General features: G+C 45.3%; 1 protein-coding gene across 1 annotated transcript in view; it reads right to left on the reverse strand.

Moving 5' to 3' along the window:
* The window catches only part of TAF2 (TATA-box binding protein associated factor 2), a 63,217-nt gene that overhangs the window by 38,307 nt on the left and 8,057 nt on the right, over positions 1 to 16,853 (reverse strand). The window contains exons 4-9 of the mRNA XM_033155791.1: positions 12,080 to 12,198; positions 11,450 to 11,591; positions 9,703 to 9,934; positions 8,783 to 8,967; positions 4,325 to 4,438; positions 2,244 to 2,343 (exon numbers count right to left, since the gene is read on the reverse strand). Of these exons, the coding sequence (XP_033011682.1) occupies positions 2,244 to 2,343; positions 4,325 to 4,438; positions 8,783 to 8,967; positions 9,703 to 9,934; positions 11,450 to 11,591; positions 12,080 to 12,198 (892 nt within the window). The remainder of the gene's footprint in view (positions 1 to 2,243; positions 2,344 to 4,324; positions 4,439 to 8,782; positions 8,968 to 9,702; positions 9,935 to 11,449; positions 11,592 to 12,079; positions 12,199 to 16,853) is intronic.

The raw sequence follows: 16,853 nt of genomic DNA on the forward strand, positions 1-16,853 counted from the left end.
TGGCTACAAAGAGAAGACAAGCTGTACATGATCCTGGGGTGTCCAAGAGACAGCTTGGCCCCCACTATTGGTTGCCCCTGCAATGTGTGATTGCCAGAGAGTGCTGAATGCATTATCACACACACACACACACACACACACACTTTTCTATACAACCCCTGAAAAGAGAGGCATTTTGCCTTCCTTTCCATCTGCTGCTTGGTACCTTACTCTCAGTGAACAGAGTGAACTGTTACTGAAAAATTGGGTGGGTTTTTTTTTTTGGGGGGGGGAGATCTGTAAAAAACGCAGTGCAATATTCTAACGACAACATATGAGCCTGTTTAAAAGGGGAAATGAAGACAGGGTGCAGGGTTAGAAAATTAAATCAAGATCACTTGAAAGCTTTTAATGGCAAAACCCATCACACTTGTTGATAAGATATAATAAAGACACACAAGGAAAAGAGGCAGATGGTCTGGACTAATTCATAAACCATGCACTTGGCAGAAGTGTGTAGGACCCCCTAAAACAGAGGCCTAATTCTCACTAAGGTAGAAAACCAGTATCTGGGCTGTTCTTTCTTCAGACAGCAAGTCAGGGCTCACATGACTGGATGCTCATCTGCAGAGGTGGGAAAAGAACCTGAATGGTTGTTCTGTGTTGCTACAGCAGGGCATCACTGAGGGGGTTTAGTGCCACCCTGTGGCCTGCAAGGGTGGGTAATTACCTTTGACCCGAGGATGGCGTGGTGGGTTGCTAACACACTTCCAGAGAAAGAAAAACCTGTTCTGTTAATAATAATAGTAATTTATTATTTGTACCCCGCCCATCTGGCTGGGTCTCCCAAGCCACTCTGGGTGGCTTCCAATAGAGATTAAAATACATGAAAATATCACACATTAAAAACTTCCCTGAACAGGGCTGCCTTCAGATGTCTTCTGAATGCAAGGTAGTTGTTTATCTCTTTGACATGAGATGGGAGGGCGTTCCACAGGGCGGGCGCCACTACCGAGAAGGCCCTCTGCCTGGTTCCCTGTAGCTTTGCTTCTCGCAGTGAGGGAACCACCAGAAGGCCCTCGGCGTTGGACCTCAGTGTCCAAGCAGAATGATGGGGGTGCAGACGCTCCTTCAGGTATGCTGGGCCGAGGGCTTAATGTTTATGTAGCCAACCCAATATAACATAATGCTTCCTCAAGCAGAGAAACAGATTGAGGTTGAATCCTGACAAGACAGAAGTACTGTTTTTGGGGGGCAGGTGTGGAGGACTCCCTGGTCCTAAATGGGGTAACTGTGCCCCTGAAGGACCAGGTGCACAGTCTGGGAGTCATTTTGGACTCACAGCTGTCCATGGAGGAGCAGGTTAATTCTGTGTCCAGGGCAGCTGTCTACCAGCTCTATCTGGTATGCTGGCTGAGACCCTACCTGCTTGCAGACTGTCTCGACAGAGTGGTGCATGCTCTAGTTATCTCCCGCTTGGACTACTGCAGTGTGCTCTACATGGGGCTACCTTCGAAGGTGACCCAGAAACGATAACTAATCCAGAATGCAGCAGCTAGACTGGTGACTGGGAGCAGCTGCTGAGAACACATAACACTGGCCTTGAAAGACCTACATTGGCTCCCAGTATGTTTCCGAGCACAATTCGAAGTGTTGGTGCTGACCTTTAAAGCCCTAAATGGCCTCGGTCCAGTATACCTGAAGGAGCATCTCCACCCCCATTGTTCTGCCCGGACACTGAGGTCCAGTGCTGAGTGCCTTCTGGCGGTTCCCTCACTGAGAGAAGTGAAGTTACAGAGAACCAGGCAGAGGGCATTCTCGGTAGTGGCACCCACCCTGTGGAAGGCCCTCCCATTAGATGTCAAAGAAATAAACAACTATCTGACGTTCAGAAGACATCTGAAGGCAGCCCAGTTTAGGGAAGTTTTTAAGGACTGATGTTTTAATGTATTTTTAATATTTTGTTGGGAGCCGCCCAGAGTGGCTGGGGAAACCCAGCCAGATGGGCGGGGTATAAATAATAAATTATTATTTGTAATAATGATGATGTCTCCCAAAACAGCTTCACTGGTCAGTTACCCAGGGGACACTGTTTTGCCAAATATTTCTGGAATTGCACATATAGGTATTGTGTAATTTCCCACTTAATTGTGACAGCTTCACATTAAAATGCGTCAAAGGCAAGGATAGCTCCATTTGTGCATCCCCTTGTGTATCTGTGTAACAGCATAAAGATGCTTTCAAAATCCATTGGGGCTCATTACCTCCTTGATCCAGTGCCGATACTCATTTACACCAAAGGTTTTCTTCATCCAGAGGCCATAAATATAGCCAGAGATTCCCTTCAACACCCACTCATCTGACCTGTAAGCGAAGAAGCGACGAGAGAAAAATCCCTCTTGATTTACAGAATCTGGACTCCATGCTGAATGCACTCCTAGTGAAAATACTTTAAAAGCTAACAACTCTCACCATCTAAATAAATAAAGGATTAATGAACCAAGAACAGATGTATATATCCTGGCAGCAAGTGACTCACAAAAGCCTTAATTCTAATTAAAATCTAGGCAACTACAGTGGTGCCTCGCAAGACGAAATTAATTCGTTCCACAAGTCTTTTCGTCTTGCGGAAATTTCGTCTTGCGAAGCACGGTTTCCCATAGGAATGCATTGAAACTTAATGAATGCGTTCCTATGGGAAAAAACCAGTCGGGGCCGGGTGTCGGGAAAGCGAGCGGGGAGAGCAGTTACTTACAGTACTGTAGTGAGCGGCGGTGGCGGGAGGAAGCCGGGTGTGGGGAGGGCGATGGGGAGCGCGGGGAAGGCGAGCAGGAGGAAGCCGGGTGTCGGGACTGCGATGGGGCAGCGCGCGGAGGGCGAGCAGGAGGAAGCCAGGTGTCGGGACTGCGATGGGGCAGCGCGCGGAGGGCGAACGGGAGGATCCAGGCGTGGGGAAGGCGATGGGGAGCGCGGGGAAGGCAAGCAGGAGGAAGCCAGGTGTCGGGACTGCGATGGGGCAGCGCGCGGAGGGCGAGCAGGAGGAAGCCAGGTGTCGGGACTGCGATGGGGCAGCGCGCGGAGGGCGAGCAGGAGGAAGCCAGGTGTCGGGACTGCGATGGGGCAGCGCGCGGAGGGCGAGCAGGAGGATCCAGGCGTGGGGAAGGCGATGGGGAGCGCGGGGAAGGCAAGCAGGAGGAAGCCAGGTGTCGGGACTGCGATGGGGCAGCGCGCGGAGGGCGAACGGGAGGATCCAGGCGTGGGGAAGGCGATGGGGAGCGCGGGGAAGGCAAGCAGGAGGAAGCCAGGTGTCGGGACTGCGATGGGGCAGCGCGCGGAGGGCGAGCAGGAGGAAGCCAGGTGTCGGGACTGCGATGGGGCAGCGCGCGGAGGGCGAGCAGGAGGATCCAGGCGTGGGGAAGGCGATGGGGAGCGCGGGGAAGGCAAGCAGGAGGAAGCCAGGTGTCGGGACTGCGATGGGGCAGCGCGCGGAGGGCGAGCAGGAGGAAGCCAGGTGTCGGGACTGCGATGGGGCAGCGCGCGGAGGGCGAGCAGGAGGATCCAGGCGTGGGGAAGGCGATGGGAAGCGCGGGGAAGGCAAGCAGGAGGAAGCCAGGTGTCGGGACTGCGATGGGGCAGTGCGCGGAGGGCGAGCAGGAGGAAGCCAGGTGTCGGGACTGCGATGGGGCAGCGTGCGGAGGGCGAGCAGGAGGATCCAGGCGTGGGGAAGGCGATGGGGAGCGCGGGGAAGGCAAGCAGGAGGAAGCCAGGTGTCGGGACTGCGATGGGGCAGCGCGCGGAGGGCGAGCAGGAGGAAGCCAGGTGTCGGGACTGCGATGGGGCAGCGCGCGGAGGGCGAGCAGGAGGAAGCCGCGTGTAGGGAGTTCGATGGGGAGCGCGGGGAGGGCGATCGTTAGTGAGCGGCAAGCAGGGAGGGCCAGCGCAAGCGGGAGGGTTCTTCTTACAGTGGTACCGCGCAAGACGAATGCCTCGTCTTGCGAAGCACGACCATAGAGAAATTCGTCTTGCGGGTCAACCAAAAAATCGCAAAACCCTTTCGTCTTGCGAGTTTTTCGTTGTGCGAGGCATTCGTCTTGCGGGGTACCACTGTACATATTTTGGTATTTTTATTTAAAATATTCTCTAGCATACAGAAACTTAAAAATCTATGTAAGTAAATACGGTAGACTGTAAGAGCTTGTAGGTTATCTTGCACATTTAAGAAACCCCAAATGTGCTATGATTGCTGTGACAGCTATAGAATTTATCTGCATTTATGCTTTATAATGATTCACATACTCATAGCCAAAATTCGACGTGGGAGTTATCTATTTTAAGATGTACTCACCAAGACATTCTCGATATGAAACAGCCAAAAAACTGCTGGGCCAGAGCCTGAGCCAAACATCTCCTGGTCAGCGGGGTCTCATCTATTATCATTGCACTGTGCAAAAGGTTTGTGCTAAATAAAAAACACAAACAAGCATATGCACAACGGTGGCAAACAGAATCTTCAGGAGAAACAAAATCTTCCACCTCAATTTAAACAAGTAAACATGAACAAATAATAGCAGAATTTTAACTAGAGAAGTATAAAACAGCTTTCTTAACGTCTTATATGGGTCAGCTTCACATGCAACATGAAGCCAAACCATCACTAAGTGTGAACCAACAGGTGTGTGTGTACTCAGAGTAAAAATTCACGGTTGCATCTCTCCTTTGCCACATGCACTTTGGACCGTGGTTGCGAAATTAAAATTGGGAACATTTTAAAACACCTTGTGTTTCTAAAACTGGCTGCATTCGGTTGAAGTCATTCTGGCAATAATAATAAATGTGCTGCCATGTTATTTACAATTCTTATCTCATCAGTCGATTCTACGGCAACCTTTGGCATCATTTTATAAGCTGGAAACTGAATTGAAATGGGGAGCTAGCTCAAAGGCATCCCCTGCAAGTACGCAGCTGAGTTTCAGCCAAAAGCCCAGGTCCCAGTATAACACTATCCTTGGTCCTATGAACTTAAATGATGGCACTGAGTTTCCTTTAAAAAGACAAAACAACAAACACAAAAACCTCTAGTGATTTGGACTGAAGTATCTCTCTACCAAGGGACCCAGGTGCGCTGTGGGTTAAACCACAGAGTCTAGGGCTTGCTGATCAGAAGGTCGGCGGTTCGAATCCCTGCCACGGGCTGAGCTCCTGTTGCTCGGTCCCAGCTCCTGCCCACCTAGCAGTTCAAAAGCACGTCAAAGTGCAAGTAGATAAATAGGGACCACTCCAGCAGGAAGGTAAACGACGTTTCCGTGCGCTGCTCTGGTTCGTCAGAAGCAGCTTTGTCATGCTGGCCACATGACCCAGAAGCTGTCTGCGGACAAACGGCAGCTCCCTCGTCCTATAGAGCGAGATGAGCACCGCAACCCCAGAGTTGGACACGACTGGACTTGATGGTCAGGGGTCCCTTTACCTTTTATCTCTCTACCAGCATGAGATACGCTGAAGTGTGGTGGATATCTGTGCATTTCTCAAATCACTTTGTTTTAGATGGGTTAGTTGTAAGTTGTTGTTGTTGTTGTTCAGTCGTTCAGTCGTGTCCGACTCTTCGTGACCCCATGGACCAGAGCACGCCAGGCACGCCTATCCTTCACTGCCTCCCGCAGTTTGGCCAAACTCATGTTAGTAGCTTCGAGAATACTGTCCAACCATCTCATCCTTTGTCGTCCCCTTCTCCTTGTGCCCTCCATCTTTCCCAACATCAGGGTCTTTTCCAGGGAGTCTTCTCTTCTCATGAGGTGGCCAAAGTACTGGAGCCTCAACTTCAGGATCTGTCCTTCTAGTGAGCACTCAGGGCCGATTTCCTTGAGAATGGATAGGTTTGATCTTCTTGCAGTCCATGGGACTCTCAAGAGTCTCCTCCAGCACCATAATTCAAAAGCATCAATTCTTCGGCGATCAGCCTTCTTGATGGTCCAGCTCTCACTTCCGTACATTACTACTGGGAAAACCATAGCTTTAACTATACGGACCTTTGTTGGCAAGGTGATGTCTTTGCTTTTTAAGATGCTGTCTAGGTTTGTCATTGCTTTTCTCCCAAGAAGCAGGCGTCTTCTAATTTCGTGACTGCTGTCACCATCTGCAGTGATCATGGAACCCAAGAAAGTGAAATCTCTCACTGCCTCCATTTCTTCCCCTTCTATTTGCCAGGAGGTGATGGGACCAGTGGCCATGATCTTAGTTTTTTTGATGTTGAGCTTCAGACCATATTTTGCGCTTTCCTCTTTCACCCTCATTAAAAGGTTCTTCAATTCCTCCTCACTTTCTGCCATCAAGGTTGTATCATCAGCATATCTGAGGTTGTTGATATTTTTTCCGGCAATCTTAATTCCGGTTTGGGATTCATCCAGCCCAGCCTTTCGCATGATGAATTCTGCATATAAGTTAAATAAGCAGGGAGACAATATACAGCCTTGTCGTACTCCTTTCCCAATTTTGAACCAATCAGTTATTCCATATCCAGTTCTAACTGTAGCTTCTTGTCCCACATACAGTTTTCTCAGGAGACAGATGAGGTGATCAGGCACTCCCATTTCTTTAAGAACTTTCCATAGTTTGCTGTGGTCGACACAGTCAAATGCTTTTGCGTAGTCAATGAAGCAGAAGTAGATGTTTTTCTGGAACTCTCTAGCTTTCTCCATAATCCAGCGCATGTTTGCAATTTGGTCTCTGGTTCCTCTGCCCCTTCGAAATCCAGCTTGCACTTCTGGGAGTTCTCGGTTCACGTACTGCTTAAGCCTGCCTTGTAGAATTTTAAGCATAACCTTGCTAGCGTGTGAAATGAGTGCAATTGTGCGGTAGTTAGAGCATTCTTTGGCACTGCCCTTCTTTGGGATTGGGATGTAAACTGATCTTCTCCAATCCTCTGGCCACTGCTGAGTTTTCCAAACTTGTTGGCATATTGAGTGTAGCACCTTAACAGCATCATCTTTTAGGATTTTAAATAGTTCAGCTGGAATATCATCACTTCCACTGGCCTTGTTGTTAGCAAGGCTTTCTAAGGCCCATTTGACTTCACTCTCCAGGATGTCTGGCTCAAGGTCAGCAACCACACTACCTGGGGTGTATGAGACCTCTATATCTTTCTGGTATAGTTCCTCTGTGTATTCTTGCCACCTCTTCTTGATGTCTTCTGCTTCTGTTAGGTCCTTTCCACTTTTGTCCTTAATTGTGGTAATCTTTGTACGAAATGTTCCTTTCATATCTCCAATTTTCTTGAACAGATCTCTGGTTTTTCCCATTCTGTTATTTTCCTCTATTTCTTTGCATTGCTCGTTTAGAAAGGCCCTCTTGTCTCTCCTTGCTATTCTTTGGAAATCTGCATTCAATTTCCTGTATCTTTCACTATCTCCCTCACATTTTGCTTGCCTTCTCTCCCCCGCTATTTTTAAGACCTCATTGGACAGCCACTTTGCTTTCTTGCATTTCTTTTTCATTGGGATGGTTTTCGTTGCTGCCTCCTGTATAATGTTACGAGCCTCCATCCACAGTTCTTCAGGCACTCTATCCACCAAATCTAAGTCCTTAAACCTGTTTTTCACTTCAACTGTGTATTCATAAGGAATTTGATTTAGATTGTATCTTACTGGCCCAGTGGTTTTTCCTACTTTCTTAAGTTTAAGCTGGAATTTTGCTATAAGAAGCTGATGATCAGAGCCACAGTCAGCTCCAGGTCTTGTTTTTGCTGAGTGTATAGAGCTTCTCCATCTTTGGCTGCAGAGAATATAATCAATCTGATTTCGATGTCGCCCATCTGGTGATGTCCATGTGTAGAGTCGTCTCTTGTGTTGTTGGAAAAGAGTGTTTGTGATGACCAGCTTGTTCTCCTGACAGAACTCTATTAGCCTTTGCCCTGCTTCATTTTGAACTCCAAGGCCAAACTTGCCAGTTGTTCCTTTTATCTCTTGACTCCCTACTTTAGCATTCCAATCCCCTATAATGAGAAGAACATCCTTCTTTGGTGTCATTTCTATAAGGTGTTGTAAGTCTTCATAGAATTGGTCAATTTCAGTTTCTTCAGCACTGGAAGTTGGTGCATAAACTTGGATTACTGTGATGTTAAAAGGACTGCCTTGGATTCGTATCGAGATCAATCTATCATTTTTGAAATTGCATCCCAGTACAGCTTTCGCCACTCTTTTGTTGACTATGAGGGCCACTCCATTTCTTTTACGGGATTCCTGCCCGCAGTAGTAGATATGATAGTCATCTGAACTGAATTCGCCCATTCCCGTCCATTTTAGTTCACTGATGCCTAGGATGTCAATGTTTATTCTTGCCATCTCATTTTTGACCACATCCAGCTTACCAAGGTTCATGGTTCTTACATTCCAGGTTCCTATGCAATACTTTTCTTTACAGCATTGGACTTTCCTTTCGCTTCCAGGCATATCCGCAACTGAGTGTCCTTTCGGCTTTGGCCCAGCCGCTTCATCAGCTTTGGATCTACTTGTACTTGTCCTCCGCTCTTCCCCAGTAGCATGTTGGACGCCTTCCGACCTGAGGGGCTCATCTTCCAGCGTCATATCTTTTATATGCCTGTTGTCTTTGTCCATGGAGTTTTCTTGGCAGGGATACTGGAGTGGGTTGCCAGTTCCTCCTCCAGGTGGATCACGTTTGGTCCAAACTCTCCACTATGACCTGTCCATCTTGGGTGGCCCTGCACGGCATAGCTCATAGCTTCCCTGAGTAATTCAAGCCCCTTCGCCACGACAAGGCAGTGATCCATGAAGGGGTAGTTGTAAGTACTTACCTAAAAATGCTCATGGAAGCGTAAGCAGCTACTTCAACATAGGCCTCGTCTACAAAAACCGTCTTGAAACAGGAGTAAGGATAGCGGCATGTAAGTATCTCTTCATAGAATTCAAATACTTCATGGAGATAAGATGTGGTGTGTTTGAGCAGCGGGAGAAGCTGGGGTAAGCAGAAATGAGTCACCTACAACAACAACAAAGGAGAAAACCTTTTTAAGAAACAAAATCAAATTCAAGTTAGCAAATAGCTAAAAGTGAACATTAGAAAATGCTGCCGATGGAAAATGTAAAGATTAGCAAGTTTGACCCTGAGGTCACCATCACTGCATGTATATAGCTTAGAGATGCAGAAGATGAGGTGGTGAACTGGCCATGCAATTGTGTGCAGCTTTGCTATTCCTCCACAGCTTTTCAGAGATCCAGGAAAATAGTTAATGCGAGGCACAGCCTGAGGCTACATACAACAGCCTATCTGCAGCATGAAGTGTCATAAAGTAGCAAGCATTTAAGTGGGTATTCATGGTACTTCCAGCCATTGGAATCCATTGGAAGTTACAACAATAATTGGTACTTCCCAAAGATAAGGCAACAGACTTACGACAACACACAAAACTTTTATAAAGCAATAGTCAGGGGAAATAGTAATATGAATAGAGAGATAAATTTATATTCCGACTTTATGATTCTGGCTGTTGATAACTTATTTTAGATATTATTCTATCCCTGGGCATTCAGGACAGGGAACATGATTTCTTAAGAACAAAGAAATATAACAGGACAAATAAAAAAACCACTGAAAAATTCTATATGACCAATATAGCAAGAGTAAAACCCTAATCAATAACCACCCAAGAACCTCACACCACGACAAATCACGTGGAATAGGAGAAGTGCCACACAGAGGCTGCCTATGTATTACCTCATGCATGTATGGATCAACAAGGATTTCAAATGGTCCGATGGCCAAAGAGATGTTAGATGCTGCAGTTGGAATTGTCAGCATATAATGGAAGGTCTTTTTTCTCATATCATGAGTATACACCGTTTCCACCAGGTCACCATTTGAGACCGCCACCATTGTGGCATCCACGGTAAATTCCAGTTTCCATGTGCATAGTTCGGAGTATGAATCAACACAAGGAAACCAAAACCTGGAGAGAAAGTGAAGTCATTAAAAACCATAATCATTTTCCCAATCCAAGACAAATGTTGCGGTACTTGATGTGTAGGCATCTGGGGCCTTAGCTTTACCAAAACAGTACAATCCTGCAAGCAGCTGACCCTTCCCAAATGTTTGATAACTGCATTCTGTCAATGCATAAACACAAAGAACTACAAAAAGCTAGCCAGTTTAGGACTCCCATGAGGCTGCTACTCCAAGTTAAGAAGTTCAATTCTACAATACTGAAAGACTGACTAGTATGGTGAGGCTTTGAAAGTTCCCCTTCAGAAAAGCACACTGCAAAACACACTTGGAATATGTTTGCACATTGGCAAGAGAGCTCCTGCGGTCCAACAGTGATGTCTTCAGTCCTTTGTTTTTTGTTCTTCTTGTTGTTGATACAGGAATGTACAGATTAATTCCTCCACCACCACCACCACCCCAAAAAAACCAGGGGTAGGGATGGGGAATCTATTCCAGTTCTCTTGAAGTGGTATAACATATAAACATATGGAAAGCTAAGCAGGTAAAACGCTAAGATTTTTCCTTTTCTATTCAGACAGACCGCCAGTCAAAGCTTAGGTGCTTTCTCATTCATTTTAACAATGATAAATCAGACTTCGATAGCTCTAGAAATTAAATATACATTATTCAAAACTCTCTCATAGAAGAGCATTTACTCTAGCCCGTAATCACAAATGTCTTCTGCAGTTCTCCAAGGGAAGTACAAACGGACCCCATTGTGCGAGAGATACTGCCTGTGTGGATCTGGAGAGGTGGAAACTACTGGCCACATACTCTTGCGATGCTGCTTCTACGCAGAGGTGCGAGGCGAGTTTATCCACTCGATGCTGGCTGAGCTACCTGGACGCTCGGACAATTTCTATAGAGTGGCTTCTCTCAGATGCTAACGCTAATGTGACAGCAAAGGTAGCCAGGTTCTGTGCTAGAGCCATAAAAATTCAGTCCGATCTAGTTCGCAGTACCCACACAACTTAAGGACAGAGCTAAAGACGAACCAGTGCTATAACCAGCTGTAGCCCACCTTTTAAAGTAGTGATATCTTCTTTTATCTAAAAATTTTAAAGTTTAAAGTTTATATTTACAGTTCATATTTTAGCATGTATTTTGGATTGTTTTTTATGGATATGTGTGTGCTGGTTGAGAACCGTAACAATAAATCTATCTATCTATCTATCATTATTCAAAAGAGAAGAAAGGGAGGGTAATGAAGTACCACGGGTCAACTGACCCTATATTTACTGAGCAGCATGTACAATATCTATTTTACTGAATGACAATCAATTGAAAAGCTGCGAACTGGCAATGAGTGCACACATGGGTTATTTGTTTTCTTCCTTGTAAGGAAAATGCCATGTCTGAATGGTCTTAAAATATTCTGAAATGACTGTAAAGCAAAATAGGACCTCATTTCCAACTCTCACAACACTCTTCAATTTCTAGGCCCGTGGGAAACGGGAGCATAAGACTCTGCAATTCTCACCTTGTAGAATTTTGATACCCGCAAGAGAAGACATGGGCCCCTCTCTCTGCTAAGCTTCCTTCTACGTTGGGTACCACAAAATGAAGGCCTCCTTTTGGCTGGTCCAGAGAAAAGTTGATATGTACCTTCAAGACTTTTAATTCTGCAGCAGTAAAAGAGCAACCACATAATAAAATATGTATTAATCTGGTATTTCTGGAGGAAACGTGGCAAACCCACCATTAACTATTCATTAACTTGCAAAACCACTTTGTACTCAGAACTTCAATGAACTAAGGAAGAGGAAAAGATGAAAGAATGAAGGTGAGATCTTTGATGATGACCCAGGACTCTCAAAGTGAAACAGAATTTTCTATTATAAAACATTGAAAATACGCACAGGAGATTATTTCTTTTGGTATATATTTTTCTGTACACAGAAGCTAGTCTGTGAGGCTTGAAGTAACTCTTAAGAACTTGCCGTAATTCACATAATCAAACAGCCTGCCTGATCTACGCCTCAAAATCAAAAGCGCTCCACCAGCATAGCAGGGCCATTGAAGCCCTGCCAAAGCGCAGCACGCCTGGAAAACTATTCTAGATTGCTAGCAAGTCTGTAGCACTTTCATTTTAAGGGTTTCTGGACTTTACCATCGACGTGCTTCCAAAGCTCTGACGGCACCTTGATACACAGCTCTCCATTTCCAGCATCCGGGTCCACAGCACTGACTGCAGCAGCATACGCATTGGAAAAGTAGTTGAGATTTCTCCTGCAACACAGAGGACTCCAAGTTCAAATTCAAAAAAAGGATTCGGGGGTCAAGGGACTTCACATGCTGCAAGAAAGCAGATGAAAAATGCCCACAACAGAAGTGCTTAAAATTGTCACCTCTAACAGTAACCACTTAGAAATGCCAACTCAACACTCATGGGCAGATTGTACACCCTCTTTGAAATGTCACAAGAAAAGCTTTAAACTTAACTGAGAAAGTCATTTGATAAGCTTGAAACAATTGCAGTGAAAATCCTCTCCATCACTCCACTTATCTTGACTTCATGTGGCAAGGGCACACGGAGCAGGGTCTGCCCTACACAATGGAACTGGAGACTTAAGCACGTATGGAGAGAGGGAGTCTCCAAAATACGTCAGCCCCAGGCCACGAAACATGTCGAAAAGGTAGGATCCAGCACCATCAATTGGGCCAGGAAGCCAAATCAGCAGCCAGCACGTTTGCCAGAAAGTAGGCTGAATATTATTCTGCCTCCTCATATTTGACAAAATAATGGTCTGAATAACTATAGACTAGCCTGGGAGATATACTGATATATTGCCCACGACCAGTATGAGGAGCAGATGTTGGTTTCACCAGTGATATGCTGCTGAGTGAAACCAACATCGCGGTCTGCCCTCAAACCACTGTAGAGGGAGAAACAAACTGCATTAAGTGAGGTGCCGATACAGCTTGTTTCTCCCTCTGCATCTTCAAACTGGGCACCCAGTTGCCGCTCCCTTCAGCCAAACATTTAATGTAGCCCCCAGTCCAGCACTGGCTTGCCCAAGCCAGCAGCAGGATGGGGTCTCCGTGAAACTGCCCACCCATCTGAACGACCCTGATGTCTCAGCAGCATTGGATCGCTCAGCTGAGGTGGGAGGCTTCTTCTACGCCCCAACTGTGTGAAACCCGATACTGCTGTGGTGTCAGGTGGTTCAGATGGGGGGTGGAAGAAGCCTCCCCCCACCCCCATATGAGCGATCCAATGCTGCTGAGGCTGGCTGGGGTCAATGCAGCTTGTTTCAACATCGCGGTATATCACCAAACTGTGATGTCTGGCTGGTGATACATCATGATGTTGAAAATCTAACATCACCCATCCCTACTATAAAGGTAAACGTAAAGGACCCCTGACAGTTAAGTCCAGTCGCAAACGACTTTGGGGTTGCAGCGCTCATCTCGCTTTACTGGCCGAGGGAGCCGACGTTTGTCCACAGACAGTTTTTCCGGGTCATGTGGCCAGCGTGACTAAGCCGCTTCTGGCAAAACCAGAGCAGCACATGGAAACGCTGTTTACCTTCCCGCTGGAGCAGTACCTATTTATCTACTTGCACTTTGACGTGCTTTCGAACAGCTAGGTTGGCAGGAGCTGGGACCGAGCAACGGGAGCTCACCCCGTCGTGGGGATTTGAACCGCCGACCTTCCGATTGGCAAGCCCTAGGCTCAGTGGTTTAGACCACAGTGCCACCCGCATCCCTATCCCTACTATAGACTGCCTTATATTACTGAAACCATTCATATTGTGGTGCTGATCTTTTCCTAAATGGATGATAATATACAATGTGCGTGCTGTATGTTCAGTTTTAACTTTTTGCATATTAAATTTCAGGCCGCAAATGCATGGAAACTCAGAGTTAAAAAAGCAATCTTCCAAAACCAAGCCACAACGAATCCCATTCATTACCGCCAACTCATCTACATCCTGTTGCACTCTAATGGTGGTGATTTCACAGTCAATTGAACTCCTTGGCTGGGTGGCTTTGCACCATACCCTTAACATTCTTTTAAACGCTGATCTAATGAAGAACAGAGGATACCTTTCTTAGTTTGAGTCCTGCAGCAGAACTAGTTTTACAAATATGTAGCATGCTTTCTTTCCTCAATGAGCTCAAGTTCATCTCCTAAGGGTTACTTTCCAAAACTAGCAATATCATGCCTGAAACAAGTCAATAAAATTCCGCGACTATAAGGAGGAAATAAAACTGCCCTTTCTTTCCCTGTTTGACTTAAAGGTTTATTAGATGCTCTACTATAGCTTACTTTTTTTTACAATATGCCCAACATGAGCACTATCTACAAGGTTCAAACAAAAAAAAAGAAGTCACAATACTTTCTTTCCCATACCAACTCATCTTCCACAGAAAAAGGAGGGTTTTGTACAATGAGAGGGTTTGAGCCAAATTAAAACCTCACAAAAATCAGACATGATCTCATTTCAAAGGTTTCCTTCCACCTCATTCCCTACCCACCACATACTGAGTAAACGTCATTATGAATTTTTGAAATCTAACTTGGAAAACTCAAGAGGCTAAACTGATTATTCATGAATAGCCCAGAGATTATTCATGCATAGTCCAGAGGATGCAGACACCTCAGTCCTGAAGTACAAACTTCAACTCAGAAAGAATTTTCGACTATTTACTAAGAAAACATGTTAGCTCAGTTTTTAGCCTTTGATAATACTATGGCTGGTGCACAAGTGGTGACTTGCATGTATAAATAAGCAATTCCAGATCAAACATCACAGGCAGAACTTTCACTACCATCTCACACCTCCATAAAACATGGAGTCAATTCATACATTCAGAAAGGAGTCATCAAATGAGATAATCAACAACAATCAATGTTCATGGTGTGCGAATTAGCCCTAGCTTTCCAATTTTGCTTTTTTAGTTGTTGAAATCTATCCGAATCTGAAGGCTTGGAGCATGTTACTACCAGCTAAGTAGCAACAGGAACAACAAGAGGATACCCACTACAGTGGTACCTCGGTTTTCAAACAGCTTAGTTTCCGAACAACTCGGAACCTGAACACTGCAAACCCGGAAGTAGGTGTTCCACTTTTCAAACTTTGCCTCGGAAGCCGAACGTGCTCCTGAGATTCCATTTTTACTGTTGTGCAGCTCATTTGAGTCCCCCACTGTCAGGAAACCCCCCTCACCCCGACAGGTAGCTTTCCCAGATCCGTTGCGGTACAGGGACCCACCTCCCCCTCGTCATCCTCCTCCTCTGGAGGAGACCACTCCTCCAGTGGGGAGGGGGAGATGGAAGCAGGGAGTCGGGACAGGGGCTGTGTCAGGATCACAGAGCCTCAACACCAAGCAGGAAGTGGGGAACAGGGACCGTTTCCCGCGCTCCGATCGCGAAGGGAGGAAGGACGTGGAAGGGGGAGGCGGGGGTTTAGAATCCCGCGCCTTCTGTGCTGGACCAAGAACCGGAAACGGTCATTCCCAGACTCTGCTGAGGGATGAGATGGATGTTTTTATTTGAGCTCCACTGTAAATATTTGCACAATAAAGAACTTAGTTGTTAGAAGTTCGGCTTCTGGCTGATTACTCATGAGCAACCACTGACGATCTGACACCCACATAGTAATTAAGGATTTCTTCCTTCCGTTTTTACTGTTGCACAGCAAATTTAAGTCGTCCCCCCCATTGTAATAAAGGTTTTTTTCCATCCCGTTTTTCCCTTGAGCGGCTAATTTAAGTCCCCCCCATCGTAATAAAGGTTTTTTTCCATCCTATTTGTATCCTTGAGCAGCTAATTTAAGTTTTCGTACCCCCATCATAATTAAAGCCTTCCGTTTCTGATTGCAGTGTTCTAAGGTGATATTTGGTGCTTTTGTTTTTGCTATTTTTTGTGTTTTTGTTTGTGTGGCTTTTTCATTTTTGTGACTGTGACTTGTTTTTCATTTTATGATTGATTGATTGATTGTGTGACTGTGAAAATGGATAAAAGCCCCCCATCCAAACCATCAGTGCAGGTAAGGGAGGGAAAATAATTTTCATTTTTATCATCTACAATACTGCCTTATTTATTTTATAGTACGGAACATTGATTATTGCTTTCATTTTATGGATCAATGGTCTTGTTAGATAGTAAAATTCATGTTCAATGGCTGTTTTAGGGGTTGTTTTTAAAAGTCTGGAATGGATTAATCCGTTTTGCATTACTTTCTATGGGAAAGTGCGCCTTGGTTTGGGAACGCTTTGGTTTTGGAACAGACTTCCGGAACCCCGATTAAGTTTGAGAACCAAGGTACCACTATATTTCAAGCCAGAACTACCACATGCTAACTTTATCATTTTACACTTTACATTTGCTATTTTACTGCCACTTTGGAGAGGTCCTTTTGAAGCTCCTTGCAATCCTTTTGTTTTATTTTGTTTTAACCTTCTTTAACAAATTGTATGCTAGGCCAGTAAATGCACTCTATCTGTACTCTTAATTCTTTCCAGAATCAGACAGAAGACCAGCAAAAATAAACCACCCGTAAAGTGATTCTTAATTTGTGCCTTGCCCTAATGGCATTTTCATATTTTAAATCTTTTAATGATTATCACACATAATAAGCACCAGAAATAATAAACAATGCAAGTCTCAACTTCAATATGAATTTCAGGGATATTCAAATCAACTTACTTTAAAGTAAATATGATACAGGAATATTCTGCCTCTAATTAACACCAAGGGACAGCTTTCCAAAATGTCTGTATCTAGAGGGAACTTGTGGTTAGATACTAAATACCAGTGGGTTCACAGACAGAAATGGGACATATTTTATGTAATGAGAGGTAGACTCCTTGGAACAGAAGCTAGTATTTCACAGAAACCACTACCGGTATTTATTTTGTTCTCTTTTTCACATGTG

Source organism: Lacerta agilis, chromosome 7 (genome assembly GCF_009819535.1).
Source record: "Lacerta agilis isolate rLacAgi1 chromosome 7, rLacAgi1.pri, whole genome shotgun sequence".
NCBI classification, from domain to species: Eukaryota; Metazoa; Chordata; class Lepidosauria; order Squamata; family Lacertidae; genus Lacerta; species Lacerta agilis.